A 22,801-nucleotide genomic window follows, 5' to 3' on the forward strand; every position below is an offset into this window, starting at 1 on the left:
CTGAATTAATATAACTGATAAAGCCCATTCTCTCCATCTTTTTAAATTGAGAACACTTCAAAACATCGGCTAAGAATAACAAAATACTCAGGATAAGGTTGGGGGGGGTGGAAAGCCAATTTTCCATGTTTGATAGGAAGTGCTTGAAATTCAGGATAAAATAACAACCGTGGAGTTCAAAGCTACACCAATTTCTTTTTGGATTGGAGTCAGACTTTTGAATTTTCAAGTGGCTTGTCATTTTCAAGCATGCAATTAGCTAACTGCTCTAATTCCTCTTCCAAATGCCACAACACACGCTTCTGACCGTAGCTGACACTAAAAAACAGCTTCATGCTGTCTTGAGAATTGCTAGCTTGAAGTTTGTGCTGACCAGAGGATTTCTGCCTATTTGAATTCCCCCTGATGGCTTCCAAGACGGGCTATTTGGTGCATCCACAGAATAAAAACACGTTGCGCCTCTCAAGCCCATACATTTGTCATAAGCTAAATAAACATCCAGTGCCTCTGTTTACTCTCCTTCCTGAACAAGTCGAGAACTGTATTTGATTGTCTCTGTATTATGTTTGTTCCTCTGAGTCACTATCAACGTCTGAGGGGACTCCAACCCACTCCAACGTGCCATCAGGCTGGTCAGCTGGGCACTGAGCCTCTCAAATAGGCCTGAAGGAAAAGCAAAAAAGAAATCAGGCTGTTTGGGCACACGGTAGTTGGGTTTCCAGAGACTTCCTTCAGTCACCAAGCCTGTGAACCTACAGGAAGAGGTTCTAGAGAGAAGCATAAGCCTGCCACGATTCCCTTTTTCCTGTTTAGATACTCCTTTGTTCATCCTCTATTGGACTAGAATGTAAGGCTTTTCTACGAGACTTCTCAGTTATGAATCCCAAAACAAGGCCTTTATGGACAGCACCACCTACTCTAGGAACACTTCAAAACCCCTGATAAGAAAACAAAAAAAAAGAGGAGGAAATGTCATTCCACTGTAGTCCTATTTCAAAATAAGTACAGAAGGGAAGGGTTGGTAGGATATCATTGGTTTTTCTTTAAAGTCCATAAGGCATAAATGCCTTAACTTGCTTTCCTCTCCTACCCACCCCCCATCCTCCCACCCCACCCCGAGGACACTGTCTCTCTGAAGCTACTACGAAAGAACACATCAGCTGGGGCTCCGCACTCTAGAGGTAACTTTGGGTATGAGAGTGAGAGCCTGCTAGTGCTTTCTACTCCCCCCCCCCAGATCAGGATTACAGTCAACTCACAAACAGTGATCAGAGGAGACTGAAAGCCAAGTGGACTCCCTGGATAAGGCCGTGCAGTGTGGAGCGGCACCGGGAGGGAGGGGGGTGATCAAACACTTACTTAGCATGCATCCCAGGAAAGGTCACAAATCCTCTGACAATGACTAAGGCTGTGGATAACGCAACCTTTCTCCTTTAGTTCGACAATCCGCCCAAAGACAGAGGTAGGAGATAAAACCACCCATGTATCTATCTTGAAATTCGGGATTCATCTTTCACTTTCCAAATCTGTATTCCCCTTTCCCGACTTAACCACAAAAATAGGGGCTTTCTGAGAAGTCTTGAAGGATCAGAGCCTGACTATGCCATGAAAATTCAAAGAACACGTGGAGGTCACTCCAAAAAGGGTCCTCTCATGAATGGGTATCTCAAATCCGGCTGCGTACATGGGAAAAATGGAGGAACAGCGATAAAAGAGAGCCTTTTCTTCATCAAGAAATAGAAGAGGGTGTTCTTAGGTGGTCACTTTTGCACCCTTTCCATCCACTCAGCTCCAGATCAAACTTAAAACCATCAGTAATAAAACAAACGAAATAACTACCTTGCTCCTGGAAGTAGGTGTGCATTGGTAAGCTAGCACACAGGAAAAATGAAATCGCTTCCGTCAAGATCTAAGCCATTCATAAAATCCTTTTTAAAAAATCAGCACTGTTGGGCGCCTGGGTGGCTCAGTTGGTTAGGCAACTGCCTTCGGCTCAGGTCATGATCCTGGAGTCCCAGGATCGAGTCCCGCATCAGGCTCCCTGCTCGGCGGGGAGTCTGCTTCTCCCTCTGACCCTCCCTCCTCTCATGCTCTCTCTCTCTCTCAAATAAATAAATAAAATCTTTAAAAAAAAATATCAGCACTGTGTTTTTGAAGCATTAGACAACTTTTCCAACTCAGTGGACTTTAAAACACAGTTCATAGTAAGGGGGTATCAAAAAATACATATATCGGTAATTTATGGGAGGCAAAAAGCTATTATTGATCTGCCATCTGAAATAGGAGAGCTCGTACTCTTAAAAAAAAAATCCAAGAGAGGATCATCAAGAATGCTGATAAATTCAGAATTAATGCTCCTCTTCTTCTTTCCAATTCTCCTACCAACAAAAACGACTCACTATTTTACACAGTGGATACTCTTAAATGTCAGATTCTACAGGAACTACAACACGGAAAGTTTGAATAATTATTCTTGGAAAACTTCAAAGTTTAGATGATTTGAGTTTTGTTTCTATTGTTATATATATAATATATATAATATATAAGTACAAATATATATATATAAATATATATTTTGGTAAACCCCATAAACAAGCCAGACTGGCTGGCATGATTATGAGTAAAATGACACAGAATTAATAGCAATTAACAGAATTAATGGTTTCAGGAAAGCTAGAAAATATCTATGGCTCAAAGTTTTTAAGTTAATGAACCTTGGTAGCTGGGACAAAAACTGACAGAAAACAAGAGGGGAACAGAGAGGCCTCTGAGGTCTCTGAAGATGTTGGCAGTGTTCTGGAAGGTGGAGCATAGGCACAGGGTGGTAGCCATACAAAGAGCAATAATAAAGTATCTGGATTGTCCACATACGTGTGCATACGTTAAAATTAGAAAGCATTATTTCTCAAGGTTTTCATTTTTTAAATATCCCTAAAAAGCTTTATTGTTCTGAATCTTTAGGGGAGATTCTAAGTAAGAGGAAAAAAATACACTGGGGAAAGAAAAAGTAATTGCGTGATTTTTAAAAAATAGATTACAGAAGAAAAATGGGTTTTGAAAAGGAAGCAGTTGATATCAAGTCCACAGACCATAGGGCAAAATTAGGGGTTCTCACCCCAGGTGTACAGTAGCATGATTTGAGAACATTTGAAAAATACTGATATTCGGGACCCTTCCCAGATCCATTAAGTCAGAATGTCTGAGGGTGTGGCCCAAGCGACAGTACATCTGAAAGTCCTTTGGAGGTTTATAGACGAACAGCCAGAGTTGACAACTATTGGAGTAAACTGGCGATTCTCAATAGGGCAGCTCCGCTTTCTTAAGCTTTTCAGCCTTGTTCTTACCAAGTTTTCCAAAGTACCCAGCCAGAATCCCGGGGAAAGGGGAACAGGCAGGAGAAAGGTTCTAGGGAGGAGAGTTTGACAAGACTTCCCTAGATAAGATCCTTCCCCTTTACCACTCCTCTTGAGAACTACTGGTCTGAACTATCCAAGATGACTCACCCCTTTTCCTATGTGACCTTTAAACATCTGAGGATAAGGAAAAAGAAAAAAACAAACAAACAAACAAAAAAACAAATACACAATAAAAACAAGTTCTTGAATCCAGAAGGCAAAATCATGAGCCCATCTCAACCTGACTGCTGGGCTACCGCATCCAGCACGTTCGCTCAAGGAAAGCAGAGGGGAGGACACACCTCAGTAGCCCAGAACAAGTGTCCCATCAGAGGCGCCCAACAACACACTGTCCTCCAGCCCACAGCTCCAGCCCCTCTCTAGCCATTTGGCCAAAACTAAAACAAAACCAAGCCACAGCAGGCCAGCCTCATACATCATCAGGGCAAAATACCAGGGGTGACATGGGGACCAGGGCTAACAAAAAGTCCAAGAGGCCTTAGTTTCACAAACAACAGACAGTTGCTTTGTCTCGTCATGTTTCCCAATAAAAGCTGCATTCAGAACACTTCTTCCAAAGAGCACAGAGGCCAAGGAATGATAACCTTGAGGAGCTGCGCTGTCAAATGGCCCTCAGAGGCCCAGCTCTTTCATCAGCAGGGAGCGCCCAGGATCCCTCCCCTCCCGGGGTCACAGCGGGGCTGGGCGCTATCTGCTTCTGCAGGGTGCCCATATAGACGAAAGCCATTTTGTGCTTTCCTTTTGGTGTCGTCTTCCAGGAACACTTGCGATGGTCCTTAGTATCAGGTTACGCCAGGCAATACGGTCACCATGCATGCCCTCTCCTACTTTCCTCGATTCCCCTGACAATTTCCACGAAAACAAAGTCTACATTATTAGCATGACTCCTCCCATTTTTCCACTCCAGCTTTCCTTAGATTCCCTCCTCAGACCCCCAGTACTGTCCATTGCACCCTCACGGGCAAGTGTATCCACAGTTAACAAGTGTTGTGTAGGGGACAGCCTACAAAACCTACAAAACACTAGAACGTCTTATCTACTCCACCACCCTAATCCTCCAACCGTCCAACCACTCTTCTCTTGATGTTCCAATCAACATCAAAAGAGCTTACAGCTCTCATCAAGGAGTTTCTCGCTCCTGTGACATGAAGCATGATCTTTTTTCTGCTTGGAGTATCTTTCCCTACCCTACCTCCCTGGTCGCTTGGAAAAATCCCTCATAGGACCTTCAGCATAGAATTTATCTCCTCCAGAAACTCTACCCTAATGCCTTTCCTCTGAGTTCCCCAAATACCCTGTGCATGGCTCCATCCCTGGACTTGCCATACGGTATCATAATCACGGATAGAAGAGACTCCCCTACTTGACTCTGAGTTCACTGAGGGCAGGGACTGGGATAAAGGCATCTTTGTATCTCCGGCATCGAGGGCACACTCCATAGATGCTTTTGGAATGAATGTATGCGTAATGGATCAAGACCCATGGAGGAAGTTCATGAGAACTCCTCTTCTTCCTTCACACTGGCATTTGGCAGAGGAGGCTTTCTTACCACTGTGAGGTAAAGTCAACAAACTCTTCGGAGAATTTATCCGCCGGGAGTTGTGGCGAGGGTTCCTCGACCACCTGTTTGAGCTGCTGGAAGGGGGTTCCCCAAGAGTCGTAGGGAAACCGAAGGATCGCCAACTCAATCTAGAGGGGAGAAAAACACAAGGGGACAACCGCTGAAACGGAACTACTTTAGGGCATCTGCTGGACTCTTCTGTTCCAGGAGAATCCGAGGGAAATACAGAGGTGAAGTTCAAGTAAAACTTGGGGAGACATAAACTAACAATATGTTCTCTACTCTTCCCCAGTTGCTAGTGCTAGGGAGTTTTGAACCTTATCTTACCGGAGGCAGCCAGTTAAGCTTATTTATAACTGGGTCCTCACCAAAAGCAACTGTGACACTTCATAAAATTGTAAGTCAGCAGTATCAAACTTCGGGATGGAAAGCAACCGGGTGTTTTCAATGTTTGGTCTGAAAAGTTATTCTCGCCCTGAGACTTTTACAGAGCTGTGTATCTGCTGCCATCTGCAGGTCCCTTACTGGAATGAAAAAAAAAAAACAAACCCTAGGACCAAATGACTGATCTTTTTTTGGATTTGAGGAAGGCCACTTTGCCATTACAAGATCATCACGTGTATTCTGGGCAGGGATGGGAAATAACGCACAGGATTTAATCAGCTGCTGTGCCTGGGAAGGAGCCAGGACCACAGTGGATAATTCCAGACCTCAGTGACACACTGAAAAAAAATGTATGTTCACCAAAGTTACAAAGGATAACTGTAGGGCTGTGCTGAAGGAAATTATCTTGTTTGTTACTATGTCCTTTGGCTGTATCTGACCTCAATGGCCAAGACCTCTATCAGAACCATATTCTGGGAAACACGGCCTATGTCCTGGATAACAGCTCAGTCAGGGTCCACACACATGAGCGCTCCTGGAGTAGCTTAAACTTCATGCCTAGATGAGAATAATTTAAAGCTATAGGCAGGATTCGTTTTACAGATGAGGATAGTAATACAGTGCATGGGACTCCATCAGTTTACTCAGGGACCCACGCCCAGTTAGAGGTGGAATAAAGAGAAAAACTGGGTTTGCCCAATCCCAGTGCAGTCTTCCCACCACACGACCCTGCAGACAATCATCATTCAAAACCTCCTGCTCTGTCCGGCAGGAAAGGATGCTCAGGACCCACAGGTAGGGTGTTTGCTTTTTGGTCACAAAACCCACCCCATTTCAGCTTCATGCCCAGAACCTCACAGTCCAGAATGATCATCACACGTTACCATTGTGATGCCCAGACTCCAAATGTCAGACTTCACACTGTATCCCTTCTGATTGAGCTCTGGGTTTATTCTTTCAGGCTGCAAAGGAGACAGAAAAAGACAAATGAGATGACACTCTTAGCTCGATAAAGTCTCCGGGGGTGGGGGTGTCACCAGCTGCCAAGTGACTCGTTTTAAGCTTGTTAACATGCCTCCCAGGCCAAGAAAACTCACTAACTACAATAAATATCAACGCCTCCGTGGGATCTTCCTCATTCTTCAGGAGTCTTCTCTTGGAGACAAAAAGGGATCAAAGTCCCTCACGATTCAAAACTCATTAAAAAAAAAAACTAGTTTCAATTTTGCCTTAAGATGAAATAGGATACACAGTATAAAGTTACTTTGCCAGTCTAGAATTTTCCTTGTTAAGAACCCCAACAGTCCAGAATTCAATAGTAAGAATCCACAAGAGTCACCGGGCTACTGTCTGAGATTAGCTCAACACCAAGGGGAAGGTTCTCAACCCAAATGCAAATCTATTTCAAAACAGAATACAGAAGCCCCTTAGTGTTAAAGGGGGTCCCAAGGTCTCTGCCAATGGCAGTGAATCTTCCCAGCCATGAGCATCTCTCATCTAACTGACTTGTTTGGGTCATTTAAATTGTTTACTCTTCCGTCCCCAACAAACAGGATAACACTCCCCGGCAACACAGGGTGAAAAATTTGTGTGGGCTGTATGTATTACTTATGTGTTTCTTTTTTTCAAGTAATAGACCTCCTTTACTCGAATTTTTAAAAAATAATATGTTTGAAGCAAGTGACTAAGGATTTCAGACAGAAAATACTTAAGAAAAAAATAAGATGCAGAATATTTCTTGCACCGTAAGCACATTTCCATTCTCCCTCTGTGGCCACCCATTTCCTATTTCCTGGTGAGGTTTGTGGGCGGCTGCATTCCCAGATGCCTCCCCTGGCTGCCGTACTTACGGCCATGTACGGTTTGCATCCTGCATCAATAGTTTTAGCAACAGAGTCTACAAGGTAGCCACTGATTCCAAAATCGCACATCTTTACTTGGCCCAGAGTGTTGATCAGCACGTTGGAAGGCTTGACGTCTGAAAGTAAGAACAACCAGGAGCCCGTGATCCCAGCCTGCTCTGAAGATTCATGTGTCCACCACCAGGGGGCCTGACATCTCACCTTCCCTGCTCTCTGAGGCCCTCCCTGACTCCCACTTACATGCATCTTACTGCTTCCAACTTGATTTTCTATTTCATATTTTGTCCTTCTTGCAGGATTGTGACTCCATCAATAGGACTGTTTCCTCTATTTATCATCTGCATTGCCCCCATAAGTGTAGTAAAAACTTAAAAAAATTATTACTGAATCAAATGCCCTGTTCCTTGGGCATGCATAGTCTCGATGACGCAAAATGAGTAAGTTCTAGAAATCCACTGTACTACATTGACCCCATAATAAATAATACTGCATTGCACACTTAAAATTTGCCACGAGGGTAGATCTCATCGTAAGTGTTTTTATGACAACAAAATAATTTTTGTAAAGCCCAGCTCGTCATGACCTAATGCACAGTAAGGGTAGGAGTAAACAGACCGCGGAATGATAAGGCAGACTACAGTATAAACATACATCAAATCTGATCAAGGCAACCAGTTTCGATGGAAGCATCTGCAAGAGGTGTGTCTGAGGTCACATAGTGAAACTCATCAGGAATTCAGATATTCCAGACCACAAAGCATACCCCCAAAGAGATAATCATTGTCATCTCTGGATAATGGACTTAGAAATTACAGTTAACTTTTTTCCCTCGTGAGGCTTTTCACAAAGGACATGTAATCAGCAGAGTAAGTTATTCTAAAAACACTAAAAATCATCCTTTATAATGTTTTCCCTTAAACTGAATGGTAGACATGCAAATTTTATTATTTTTATACTCTAGGTAAATATTTTGATACAAATAAAATACTTCCTAATTCTGAAATAAATCCTTAAAAATTAAGTTTCACATGTGTGGATAATCCACATTCTTCTTCCCATCTGGATTCTTTCCCATTTCCCTCCCCCTCTTCTTCCTCCCTGTTTTTCCAACTTCTAATAATCATAATTAATGATGATAATAACAGCAATAACAATAATAACAGGCACTCTGTGCAAAGCATTTTACATCACTTTGAGGTTGACTCAGACAGTTTAAGAATTACCAAATCTCACTACCCCACCAGCTATCCATACCTTCCACTAATTCTCCTTCAGACTTGGTTGAGTGAGTATCTTCTAAGAAGTTTTCCTTGACTATAGTCACCCAGTGCTAATCATTTCCTTGCTTTGGAGTTTACCTAAGCACTTCCACATTTGGTAATTTGGTATTTGTAATGTGGTTGATTTTTTCCATGTGTTTGTTGTACATTGGTCTTATTTCCCTATCAAGAATCCCTTTGTGGAATTTTAATTAGAATATGTTTTGTTTTCATATACCTCTCAAGGCACCTATTATAGTGATGCATAAATGGTACAAGTGATAAATGGATAGATGGATGAAAGATGGAAGAATGGATATATGGATGGATGGATGGAAAGATGACAGGCCAATGGGAAGAAAAAAAGAGGAGGTAGAGGAAGAATAGATAAATCAGTTTTTTTCATTTTATCCTGCCTCCTGCTGTCTGAAAAACCTGTATTTTATACCAGAACTTTTCATACTTTAAGGTATACAAAAATTACATGGGGATCTTGTTAAAAATGGAGAGTCAGGTTGTCTGGGGACCCATGATTCTGCTTTTCTAAGAAGCTCCCAGGCGACAGTCAATACTACAGGCATTTTTACCTTATTCTATAAAATTCTCAGTGGGGTAATCCCAGAGCTGTGCTTGGTAACAGGTGTTTTAGATTCAATGTAGGTGCACTAAAAAGCCCATGTCTTCGTATGTCCTCAGACAAGATAAAAAGCAGCTACTTATATGATCTCCTGTTCCTTTGGGAAGGAAAACCCCTCAGTTCTACTGCCTGACTCATTTCCACTTATACCCATTGGGGGAAGAAAAGTCTGGGTAAAAGAAATGGATGTTATAAAAGGAAGAGTCAAAGCAACTCCATGCATGCTTACCTCGATGAATGACAGAGAGCTTACTGTGTAAGTGTTCTAACGCTTTTACAATCTGCAAGAGAAACACAAGATAGATTCTTCTCCATCATTGGAAAGAAACTGAATGTTAGGTATACCCAGGTTTATGATCCCAGGCTTAACATCACCAGGTGAGGTATTTTCTCCAATAGCGGTGGCCCTATCCAGGAAAATACACAGGTAGCTACACTTATTGACCTCCACCCCCCAGAGAGGACCGGATCTCACAGTAGAAAGGATGATCTCGCTCATCTAGCCGGTGTTTCATTTGGCCTCCAGCATCTTTTTTTCTCTCTACCCTCATGAGCCTCAATAGCCATTAAGAGAATAATCTTTCTTTCCATTTCATTTTCTTCTGCTTCTTTCTATGCCCTATTAGCCTTAAGAAAACATTTTAAAATCTACAAATGAAAATCAAAGTAAACTAATATCAGACTATAGACACCAGGAATGTGGTCATAGCAGATGAAGGCGCTGCTTAGAGGCATTTTAACGGAGAGTTTACCAAACCAAGTCAGTGGTAGAATCTTCGACACAGCGCCCAGAAAGAAAAGCATTCAGTTACTAGTCCACAGATGCACTCCTGCGCTCAACAGACATGTGCTATTGCTCACATCCATCTAGTGTTTGCTCACAATAGGGAATCAAGACACATATCAGGTCTAGACTTCTCATATGCTCCCTGTAGTAGAGTTCATGACGTACTCACAGAAACTGCTATTTTCCCTAAGATGTCCTCTGGAATTGTTTGGCCTTTATCGATCACTTGTTTGTAGAATTTATCTAGCGACGTATCCATGAGCTCCATGCAGATCCAAACATCACCCTGGAGATAAATTGGTTCAGAGATTGTTGGAGAGGATAGAAAAGGAAAAGAAGGGGAAACAGTTAACACCTGTCGGGAAAAACCATTTCTTACTTGAGTTTTCGGAGGACATGTACAATTTCCCTTCAAGATCTCAAAGGAATTTACAAACAAGCAAGTTCGTTTCCAAAAAGCCAACCAGCGGAGAGCCAAGCAGAACCTGCATGTGATCACCTACTCCTTGATAAAGAGCATGATCTAAATACTAACAGCCACTCCAGCTATGGAAGGAAGAAGTTACGAGAATAAAAGGCACAGTATAGGGAATACAGTCAATGATATAATAGAGTTATATGGTGACAGACGGTCGCTACACTCACTTGTGCTGAATACCTATAATGTAGAGAGAAGTTGAATCCCTATGTTGTACAACCTTAACTAATGTGACATTGTGTGTGACTCAAATTTTTAAAAAACATTTTTAATAAATAATACATCAGTACTATTAGTCACCAACAATAGATCCCCAGAAATCCAGGCCTTCATGGTTACTGTCCTCTAGGGATTAGGGCTACAGGCCTACTCCATGTCTGACCTCCCACCCGGAACACTGGCAATCATTCATCCAAAAGCTAGTCGAAGCCTCAAAATCCATATCATGGGAAAGTGAAAGCGGAGGTAAAGCAAAGAGATAAATGTAAGCCTCCGGGGTACATTAACAGCGTAAATAAAGCTTATCATTTGGCCAAAAGACCACAGTATTTCAGATTTTAAGAAATCTGCCTAAATTAGTCTATAGGCAATTGATAGAGATAACCCATGCCAAAATAAACAAACCAAAACAGAAAGGAGAAAGGGAGCCTCAGGGTCTTCAAAAGGGCTAGACACATTTGGAAAGACTCTCATTTCAAGCCAACTTTGCATCAGGGCATGTCACCACTGCCAGAGCAGAAATCGCTCAGAGAAGACACATCAAATGAGAAAGAGTACCAGGATTGTGCATCGTGTTCATGTGATTAGAGAAACACCTTTTTAAGTCCTTGTCCTCCCCAGATGTTGAGTTGAAGGATCACCTACCTCCCGGAAGAGTGCACCATAAAAGGTGACGGTAAAAGGACAGTCCACTGTCCTCATGGAAATATCCAAATCCATCAGTAGCCTTTTCTGCTCCTGGCTATTTACTGTGGCCCGGATCCGCTGAATGGGAATGCATGGAAAAACGTATGGTTACTGCTCTGAGGATGAGTCAGTTAATAAGGCAGGGACCTTAAGGAGTCCCATCCCGAAAATACTACAAACTCATAGAACAAGTCTAGCAACAACCTTTCAAGTATTTACCCTAGTGATTAGCTATTTGTAACAAATGAGAAATAAGGAAGACTTTCAGTGGGTTTCCTGAAAAATCCCTGGCAAGAAACAAACTGATAATATATTTTGGAAAGTGTGCAAATGTTGGTGAATGTACTTCCTTCCAAGTCACAAAAACAGCCTGCTTTATTGTGTTATGTCTGTTCAGTACAGAGACCAGAGTATTCGTGACTTTGTGGCTAACTCGGGATCCCACAACAAGATCTAAAAGCCCCTCTTTGGGAACAAGGAAGAATACCTGGACTAAGTACCAACTGTAAAAGAATGGACAGAGCTCTCAGAAATGGATGGAATCAAGCAGAAATGGAGAGACTGTTCATTCCTATCCCAGGGCTTCTGAGAGAAGAGACACCTGTCACACCAGCAAATGCAGAATTAAAGAAATACGATTCTGTCATTAAATGACAGTAAAGATATAGTATCACGAGGCTTTCATATTTTTGGCCTAATTAGCAAAAAGTCTGAAGAAGAACACATGGCAAAATCCAAAAGGTAAGGGAAAGATATCTCCATTCTCCAAAAACAAAGGGGTCCCAGCCTTCTGACCATCTACATTCTTAAAAGGCCCAAATCCATGAATTCATGTACAGACGGTGGATCCCCAAAGCCCCTCGAGCATCTACTCAAAAAATATTCAATGAGGGGCACCTGGGTGGCTCAGTTGGTTAAGCGTCTGCCTTCAGCTCAGGTCATGATCTCAGGGTTCTGGGATCGGGCCCTGCATGGGGCTCTCTGCTCAGCAGGGAGTGTGCTTCTTCCTCTGCCTCTCCCCTCACTTGTGCTCGCGCGTGCTCTCTCTCTCTCTCTCTCTCTCTCTCTCTCTCTCTCAAATAAATAAATAAAATTTAAAAAAAAGAAATATGCAATGATTCTAAATTTCTTTTTCCAGCTCAAAAATGATGCAAATTCACTCAAGATGCATTTTACCCTCCTTTTTTCCACAAACAGACACAATCTTCTCTCTCAATTCTGATTTCCTGATTTTCGGGGACCGTTCTTTAAAACCAACAGAATATGAGAATAAAAGAGACTTTTGAGACATAACAACCAAATGCAGTATGTGAACTTTTATTTGGATTCTGACTTCAACAACCAGCAGGCAAAAAACAAAACAAACAAGAAAAAAACATGGTGATGATCCAGGTAATTTTAATTTGGAGCTGGTATTCCATGACATTAAAGAAGTATTGATAATTCTTTTAAGTGTGATGACATGGTGGTTACATAAAAAATTAAAAGGAGGGGGTCAGATTTATCAGTTAAAATAAAAAACAAAACCAGTAAACACAACTCATACCAAGGAAGCATTTTCCAGACATTTGGAGGGAAATACTGTTCCCTACAGATAATCTTCTTTGTTTGACCCCATTGAAGATTGTTTTGCTTCTATGGAAAGAACTGTTTGGCAATTGAGATGGACGAACGTATATACCACAGACAGAACACGTTTGGGGAGCATCAACTCTACCTTCACCGCCATGATCTGCCCGCTGGGCACGTGTCGCATCTTCTCCACCACCCCGTACGCACCTCGCCCCAGTTCCATTATAGGCTCCAGGTCATCTGCCTTCACCTCAAAGTTCTACAAGAGAGAAAAGTAATAATGCAAGAGTAAAGAAAAAAATAAAGGACATAAACTACCTCGTCCTCTCTCTGGCTTCTCCTGATATTCTAAGAGTTATTTCTGGTCCAGAAGCTTCTGGTCTAGAAGTTTTATCCAAGCAGCCACTGCAAGCAGGAAGCACCAGGACATGTTCAGACTCATAGAGTATGTCACCTGCTTGTCACGGGCAATACAGAGATCCAGCTCCAGCTCAGCCTCCAAACTCACTTTGAGCTATCTGCAACGGCTCCTTAGCCCTGCCCCCTTCCTCATACATTTAATCCATTTGCTGACTGATGGCAACTAGATCTACCCTTGGACTTTGAGGACTGCATCCCAAAGCCAATCATCTACTCCCCTCAAATACCTTCCATCAGGGCAACACTAGCCTGATTTCAACAAGGCATCCAAAACAGCAAGAGCACCACCCACTGCTCCTGCTTAAACTCAAACTTTTGGACCCATCCCCTCACGGCATGTTATAGAAAATAAATTTTCTGATGGCCAGTCAGAAAGCATATATGAGAAATGGTCAAGATATTAACTGGCAAACGTGATTTTTTTACCTGATTTCCAATAGAAATGCAAGCTTTAGAGTCTAAGTCTCGAGGTGGCCTAAGAAAGAAAAGGAGGAAAAGAAAAAACATGAGGTATTTAGTCAATTATGCCCTTCCCAAATCATATATGACTGGAGAGAGTTTTCCTTAGGGGTAAGTTGGAAGTTCATCAGTAAAATAAAGTAGCAAAGAAGTGTTAATCGTGCGGGATTTGGAATAAAATATATTTGAGTTTAAATGACTTCAGCTCCAGGATGCCTGGGTGGTTCAGTCGGTTGAGCATCTGGCTCTTGATATCTGCTCAGGTCATGATCTCGGGGTTGTGGGATCAAGCCCCGCGTTGGGCTCCATGCTCAGCTGGGAGTGTGCTTAAGATCCTCTTCCTTTCCCTTTATCCCTTCCCATCCACCCTGCCCCACGCTGGCTCTCACACTCTCTCTCTCTAAAATAAATAAATCTTTAAAATAAATAAATGACTTAATCTCTTTGACTGTCTATTTCTTCTTTAACATGAAGATATTAATATATCCTGAGATATTCCAAGTAAAATGCTTAGCAGAATGGCTGGCATACAGTAAATATCCAATGAATATGACCTAGGTATAGAATTATATAAATAAACGTACTATTCTAGTAAACCCCAAACTTTTTCTTTCATCCAAGAACACCAATGTGCCCAATTATTCCATCACATTTTCCCATAATTTAAAAAAGTAGTAATAATTAGCATATGGTTATGTTAACTCACAAAATCCATAAACCATAATAATTCCAAATCTCTCTAGTCCCCACGTTTAGAGATGGAAAAAGGCCCAGAGAGGCGAAGTAACTTGCCCAAGGTCACAACACTAACCCAGTGACTTGCCCAAGGTCACAATTAACCCAGGTCTCCTGGTTTGCAGGTCAGAATATTTCCTGTTCTATCAGGCGTATAAGACAGTTGTGTTATTTCTTCCATACACAGCACACACACTGTCCAGGGGTCATCTCAGCACCCAGAGGTTGGCTGATTTTGTGCCTCCATAGAAAAAGCACACGGTCCCCTCATGTGCATGTATTTCTACTACTTCAATACTAGCTGGGTTGATATCAATCCACTCAAGAGAAAGATGTTTGGCTTTGGCCATGCAACTAACTAAGAGCTTCGAGAAGCATTTTCGTGGAATAAATGCACCAAAAGTATCACCACCAAAAGACAGAAGAATTCTGGGGCTGCCAGAATCAATGGTTGGACCAAAAAGACCCAGGTCTTCCTAAGGGGACATTCCACGTAGAACACTCTAGAAACATATAAGGGAAAATGGAAGGAAGGGAAGATGATAGGAAGGGAGAAAAGAATCCTAGCCCATGACAATTTTTCCCAACCCTAATGTGTTATAATTCTGCCCCTTCTTCTGAAACTAACTAAATAAAACAATAAGGAAAAAATGGGAATATAAACACAGATATAAACATAAATTTAAGGTTTTAATGGCAAACCCTCCCTCACCTCAAAATCCCTTTGAAATGCATAAAATACCTAAAATAAAGTTTTTCTGGACTAACTTAAAACCAGGAACTGGGAGGGAGAGATACAGAGGAAAACACACACACACACACACACACACACACACACATCCCAGTACACACCAGTGATGTTTTTATATATCTTGTGTTTATAAGCAGGGAATTTTTCTTCAAAAATATGTTCCAGAGGATTACATTTCTAAAGATCTGATTTCTCATTCTCAAAATTTCCAAACGATTTTTCTTTCATCATCAATGATTTGTACTAATTGCAATGGAACCCTGAAATAAAGACAAATATTACTTGAAACATGTGACTACCATAAACAATAAAAAATCTCTTGCTGCTGTTCAGCACCCTTCCTTTTAAAAAGTATGAAGCATAAGAATAAAAAATAAATAAATAAATAAATAATAAAAATTAAAAAAAAAAAACTAAAAAGTATGAAGCGACAGGAAAAGGGGCTTCCTCCCTTTTCTTGCCACCCAAGGAAGGCACTGGGTAAGACCTCTTCCAGCTCTGGTATTCCAGTATTCATACGGGGCTTTGCAAATTACAGCCTGTGGCCCAGCTAAGAATGACTGTTTTCAAGTTTAAAAAGTTGTTGGAAAACAGACTATGAAGAATATCCAACTGGGGCCAGCAGGGCCCAGGTAACCTGAAATATTTACCAGCTGGCCTTTGTAAGAAAAAAAAAGTTTGCTAACTCCAGCGTTGTACTAACCTTGCGGTATATACCTCTACCTAATAGGAGGGGGTCATGCAATTTTCCAGAATGAGAAAAATGTAACCCACAAAAGCTGAGATTTGCTAAAGCCAGACAGCCCAACAGAGCCGAAAATAAAACCCATGCCACTTGAATCTCAGTCTTGACCTAAAGAGAAAGGGATATAGGCTGAATCAAGTGCAATGCTTTATCTACATCTCATTTAATTCTTTAAACACACACTCTCTCTCTCTCTTATGAGTATCATTACTCCCATGGTCCAGATGAGAAACCGTTTGGCTCAAAGTTTAACTAACTTGCTCCCAAGTCGTAAGGCCATGATTTCAGCCCAACTCTGATTGAATCCAAGGAACCTACTCCCAACACCCAGGGCCCCTCTAATGAAAATGATCAATCCACCCAACCCTGAGGGCTTTGGGCTCAAGTCTGCCAAAAGCATCAAATGATGGGGCCAAGGCTGACGGCTCATATTAGATTCGTTGACACTGTGTTCTGTCCAGGGCTGGGCATATTAGTTTGTCTGGGGCACTGAGTCTCTGCAGGAGGTTAAACTGTGGGTGTATGTTCTCTGTTGCTTATTCAATATTTTAGTCCTCTGGGGAAAGAAACAGGCTTATTACAAAATTCCTTCCCTGGAAGGTCAAAGGTACTCCAAAGGTCACCTAGTATTAGCTTTTTGGAGCCTGAACTCTTACCCATGAAATGATGCCCAACTGTTCTGACCACCTGATCTTGTACGGGTCTGTTTTCTCACTTATAAAGTAAGAGTAACACAGACTGACTGCCTCCTGAGCTTCTTGGGAGGGTTAACTGGAGTAATACTCACTAGCATAGAATCAATTCAGAACTAGCTGCTGCCAATCAAGTATGGGGACAGCTCAGAAACCTGAGCCAAAGACACACTGGCATCAGTTACTCAGAGAAAGAGCTCAAGCAGAGGGACCACACACACAGAACTAGGAAGAATGGACCTCTGTCCCAGGATATTTATTTTTGTGTAGTACAGCAGAAGGCAGGGTATAAATTGTACGAGTCACCAAGCCAACCCTAAAAAATTGCCAAGAGAAACACAAAATGTGGAAGCTACTTCTTTAGGACTATGAATATAAGCATCAGTATTAAAATACTACTACTAATAATAAGGCTCTCCCGGAGCTAAAGTGGTCTAGTCTACAAAATAAAGTGATGCTCTTGGCTTTACGCAGTGAAAAAGAAAATCAATTAAACACATTCAAAGTTTATTCTACCACAGGAGGGAAAGACAACACAGAAACTGGGTTTATCCTTGCACAGGTTTTTACTCATCTGTTTACACCAAGGTAGGATTTATTGTGGCTTTCATAAAATTCATAAAATACAGAAAATTAATATAAATTAGAAGAAGATGAGGGCTAAAAGTTTAAAGAGAAGGAATATAAGACCAGTGGGAGAGTGACATAGGACTGTACCCCAAAATCAGGGCGCCTCGGTGGCTCGGTCAGTTGAGCATCCGGCTCTTGATTTCAGCTCAGGTCTTGAGCTCAGGGTGGTGGAATCGAGCGCCAAGTCGGGCTCCGCGCTCAGCGGGAAGTCTGCTTAAGTTTCTCTCTCCCTCTCTGTCTGCCCCTCCCCCCTCTTGCATGTGCACTCTCTAAATACATACATACGTACATACATACATAAAATGTTTTAAAATAGCAATAATATTGATAAACCTCCAGCAAGACTGACACAGATTACAAGAGAGAAGACAGATTTCCAGTCTCAGGAAAAAATAGGATATCACAACATGTCCTATAGCCATTCAAAGAATAATCAGGGAATACTATAAGCAATGTTCCTCTTATAAATTCAACAACTTAGAAAAAATGGACCCATTCCTTGAAAACCAGCAACTGCACAAACTTGAAGAAACAGGTCATCTGAATAGTCCTGTAACTATTACAGAAATTGATTTTGTATTTTAAAAGCCCCAGAAAAAAGAAATATATCGGCTCATTTTGTTTCACTGGAGAATTTTAGCAAACATTTTTTTAAAAAGAATTAATACGGGTGCCTGGGTGGCTCAGTTGGTTAAGCGACTGCCTTCGGCTCAGGTCATGATCCCAGGGTCCTGGGATCGAGTCCCGCATCGGGCTCCCTGCTCAGCAGGGAGTCTGCTTCTCCCTCTGACCCTCCCCCCTCTCATGCTCTCTCTCTATCTCATTCTCTCTCAAATAAATAAATAAAATCTTAAAAAAAAAAAGAATTAATACAGATTTTACGTGTCTACCAGAAAAAAAAAAAAAAGAAGAAACTCTTACCAATTCATTTTATGAGGCCAATATTACCTTAATGTCAAAACCAGAAGATAACAGCATACACTCCCCCCAAAAAAAGAAGAACAACTCAAAACAACCACTACAGACCAACATATCTCATGAACTCAGACACAAAAGTCCTCAACAAAATTTCAACAGATTGAATCCAACAATGTATTTTAAAAAATGTACCACAACCAAATGGAATTTATTTTGGGCATGCGAATCTAGTTTAATATTTAAAAATCAATCACAGTGTGGGGCGCCTGGGTGGCTCAGTCATTAAGCGTCTGCCTTCGGCTCAGGTCATGATCCCGGAGTCCCGGGATCGAGTCCCACATCGGGGTCCCTGCTCGGCGGGAAGCCTGCTTCTCCCTCTCCCACTCCCCCTGCTTGTGTTCCTGCTCTCGCTATCTCTCTCTCTCTGTCAAATAAATAAAATAAAAAAATAAAATAAAATAAATCAATCACAATGTAATCCATATCAACAGTACAAAGAAGAAAAACCTATGATGTGTCAAGTGAGGCACAAAAAAGCACTTAACAAAATTCAACACACATTAACAATAAAAACCCTCGGTATCCCACAACTAGAGAGGAACTTTTTCAAGCCTCAATCTACAAAAACCTAACATCATGCTTAATGGTAAAGATTGAACACTTTCCCTCTAATAACAAAGCAAGGTTGCTTACTCTCACCAATCTTATCTGACATAGTACTGGACATTCTTGCCACTGAAATAAAGCAAAAAAATAATGAAAGTTTTTAAAAATACAATTTGGAAAGGAAGAAAGAAAACTCTCTATTTGCAGGTGGCATGATTGTAGACATAGAAAACTCTATAAAGAATCTACAAACACACACACACACAAAGAATCTACAAAAATGCTCCTAGAACTACTAAGTGAATTCAGTATGGTCCCAGGATACAAGAGCAATAGAGAAAAATCTACTGCATTCCTATACACTGACCCTCAACAGGTGGAAACCAAAATTTAAAACGGAGTATCATTTATAGTTGCTCCCCACAAAATGAAATACTTAGGTATAAATCTTAACAAGCCCTACTGTAAAGAGTCCGTATGATAAATACTATAAAATACTGATGAAAGACATCAAAGAAAATCTAAAGACTTGCAGAAATCTACCAGGTTCATGGATTAGGAAACTCATTGTAGTCAAGACGTCAACTCTTCCCAAACTGATCTAAAGGTTACACATAATTCCTACCAAAATCTCAGCAAATTCATTTATAGACATAAACACACTGATTCTAAAACTAATATGGAAAGGGAAAAGCCCTAAAATAGCCAAAATTATTTTGAAAAACAGAACAAAGTGTGAAGCAATGGGTTCTTAAAATTGTCACCAAAAGCATAACCCGTAAGAGGAAAAATTGCTAGATGGGATTTCATCAAAATAAAAGGATGAAGAGACAAATTATAGACTGAGAGAAAATGTTTTTAAATCACATATCTGACAAACTCCTTGTGTCTAGAATATAGAAAAGAGGGTGCCTGGGTGGCTCAGATGGTTAAGCATCTGCCTTCGGCCCAGGTCATGATCCCAGGGTCCTGGGATCGAGTCCCGCATAGGGCTCTCTGCTCCTTGGGAGCCTGCTTCTCCCTCTGCCTCTCTCTCTCTCTGTCTCTCATGAATAAATAAATAAAAATCTTTAAAAAAAAATAGAATATAGAAAAGAAGTCTCAAAACTCAACATTAAAAAAGTAATCTAATTAAGAAGGAGGCAAAGACGTGCACAGACATTTCACCACCAAAGATATACAGATAGAAAATAAACACCTAAAAATACTCAGCATCATCATGAGAAAAATAAAAATGAGAACTACAATGATATAACATTATACATCTATCAGAATGGCTAATGGGGCTCCTGGGTGGCTTAGTCAGTTAAGTGTCCAACTCTTAACTTCAGCTCAGGTCATGATCTCAGGGTTGTGAGATCGAGCCCAGTGTCAGGCTCCATGCTCAGCGGGGAGTCTGCTCAAGATTCTCTCTCTCTCTCCCTCTCCCTCTGCCCCTCCCCCCAACTTGCACTTTCTCTCTCTCACGCAAAAATAAATAAATATTTTTTAAAAAAAGAATGACTAAAATGGAAAATAGCGTTAATGTTGGCAGGGATGCAGAGAAACTGGATCATCGCAAATGGCTAATAAGAATGTAAAATGGTACAACCACTCTGGAAAATACCTTGGAAGTTATTTCAAAAATGGAATTACCGAATGGCCCAGCAATTGCACTACTGGACATATGCTCCAGGGAAATGAAGACTTATTTTCATGCAGACACTTACTTTTGTCACAATAACCCCAGTTTTCCAAAACTGGAAACTACCCATATCTCCTTCAAAGGCTAGAGGGTTCAACAAACTGTGGTATATCCATACCATGGAATGGATTCAGCAATAACAAGGAAAGAACTACTGATACAGGCAACAACTTGAACGAACCTTGAGGAAACTATGCTGCAAGGAAAAGCCAATCTCGAATAGGAGACACGTGATTTGGTATATGTAGCAACCATGAGACAACAAAATGGAAATGGGGAACAGATGAGTGGTTGCCAGAGATTAGGGCTGGGGGTTAGAGGTGGGAGTGACTATAAGGGAGTAACACCAAAGAGTCTTGTGGTATTGATACAATTGAATACCTTGATTATGGTAGTGGTTCCATAAGGCTACACGTGATAAAACTGCATAGAGCTACACACACACATACACACACACACACACAACGAGGACTTACAATAATGGTGAGATTTGAGTAAGTTCTATGGTTTGCACCAATGCCACTTTGTTTTGACATTGGGTGGCAGTTGTGTTAAGATATGAACATGGAGGGGAGGACACAAACTAGGGGAAGGGTACATGGGACTTCCCTGTGCATTTCTTTGTCCTCTCCTGTGAATCTACAATAATTTCAAGTTGAAAAGTTTTAAAAGCATATCACACAGAGTCCCATACAGATAGTACAGGGAAGTAATATATTTGAGTCTAAACTCTTGAGAAACCAATCAGAGAGGAGACGTTATAAATTACACAGGTCATAGGTCCACAGGAAAAAAAAAAACACCAAAAGGACCAAAAACACCAATCTCGATAACAGATATGGAAAGAACCTCCTGCTGCAGAGCCTCAGGAAAGGACCAGTCTAAGGTGAGGTTGGCCCTCGAGCTACAGAGCAGAACCCAGAAGAGTGAACTTTCCGCTCTGTACTTGAAGGTTCTTGAGTGGAACATTTGTTCATACCACTGCAGGGAATGGCCAATGGCCTCAACAAAGTCTTACAGTAGACGTGATCATTTTTACTAGCACTTTCCAACACCAGGAGGTGTCCTTCCTGATAGGATGGATCGTGGTTAAGGTCAAAAACCTTTAGAAAGAGAGGCACTTGTCGAGATGACCGACCAACGGCCTTGAAAACTCAAGCTTCCATTGGGATGGTCTTTCCCTATACTTGCTCTGCCTCTCTAGAACTTCTGTTGTGACTTTTTTCCTTGCAATTTCCATTCCTCCCAAGCAGATGCTTTGTAAGGTGGTCATATCTACAACTAGACAGGAGGTACTCTCACCATCCCACGGAGAGAAAAAGAAATAAGAGGAAGGCTAAAGGAGAAGGTATCCTGCTTCACCAGGACTTGAGCTCACTTAGGGATTTGGGCCAAAGCCTCTGCTAATTTAAAAAAAAAAAAAAAAAAAAAAGGTTCCTTTACCTCATTTTGCCTTCTATTTATATGGGATAGGATTTAGGTGTCAGGATGCTGAGTCCTTATCAAATACCGTCTTTCCATCTCTACTCAAGCTTTATAGTAGTGGCTCTCCCAGGGATTTGCTTATTTGCTCAAGTCTATATGGAAAAGGCAAAAAATCCAGGTCCAGGGACCTTTCTGAACTTCATAGGACCCCATCTGCCAAACGCACTTGTGACACTCAATTTTATGCCAACCAGTAACATGAGAGGCTGAGTTCAAAGCTACCCTGAGTTCAAAGCACGATATAGACTGACTGATTATTTCAGGTCTCAGAACAGCGAGCACATGGCTCCTCCCTCTAAAGGGCTCTTCTTTCTAACGGTGATTTCCATAGTCAAGGCATTGCTCATCCGTCCAAAAACGAACCCCCATTCCCTAGAAATCTGTAAAGTGAAGTGTTTGGATTAAGACGATGATCTTGCCAACTTACGTGGAACTGGGCTGAGGTTGTTCAAATGCTTCTTTTGGAATTTTAAGGCCAGGGTTTCGCTTCCTGCCTATGGGGAGAGACACAAGGATAAAGTTAAGGTCGAAACCACAGCATGAGAGTGGGAACAGAGACCCTGCAGAAGACGCAAAGGGCTAGCCTGGGAACATGTAGCTCTCATCTCCTCATGCAGAACCCCGTTTCCCACCCAGGAAGTCTGTGAGTGCCGAGCACCCAAGCACCAAGCAGAGCACAGCTTCCCAAATACAGACTGTGCTCATGGATGAGGTTCTTTGCCACTTAAGGATGAAAAGATCAGTATAAGAATGCTAACACTCTCTTTACCCAGGAGAGCTGCCCTTTCCTCCCTGCCAAGAGGTGGTCGTTCCA

General features: G+C 41.6%; 1 protein-coding gene across 5 annotated transcripts in view; it reads right to left on the minus strand.

Moving 5' to 3' along the window:
• Positions 1–22,801, minus strand: part of MAP2K6 (mitogen-activated protein kinase kinase 6) — a 110,402-nt gene that overhangs the window by 12,931 nt on the left and 74,670 nt on the right. For all 5 annotated transcript variants that reach the window (XM_035026162.1, XM_035026163.1, XM_035026161.1 and 2 more), the window contains exons 2-10: positions 22,415–22,481; positions 13,709–13,757; positions 13,008–13,121; positions 11,249–11,368; positions 10,076–10,192; positions 9,349–9,400; positions 7,212–7,339; positions 6,246–6,323; positions 4,966–5,105 (exon numbers count right to left, since the gene is read on the minus strand). In XM_035026162.1, coding sequence (XP_034882053.1) covers positions 4,966–5,105; positions 6,246–6,323; positions 7,212–7,339; positions 9,349–9,400; positions 10,076–10,192; positions 11,249–11,368; positions 13,008–13,121; positions 13,709–13,757; positions 22,415–22,481 — 865 coding nt within the window. The remainder of the gene's footprint in view (positions 1–4,965; positions 5,106–6,245; positions 6,324–7,211; positions 7,340–9,348; positions 9,401–10,075; positions 10,193–11,248; positions 11,369–13,007; positions 13,122–13,708; positions 13,758–22,414; positions 22,482–22,801) is intronic.

The sequence above is a fragment of the Mirounga leonina genome, unplaced genomic scaffold (genome assembly GCF_011800145.1).
Source record: "Mirounga leonina isolate KUSES-001 unplaced genomic scaffold, KU_Mleo_1.0 Mir_197, whole genome shotgun sequence".
Taxonomy (NCBI): Eukaryota; Metazoa; Chordata; class Mammalia; order Carnivora; family Phocidae; genus Mirounga; species Mirounga leonina.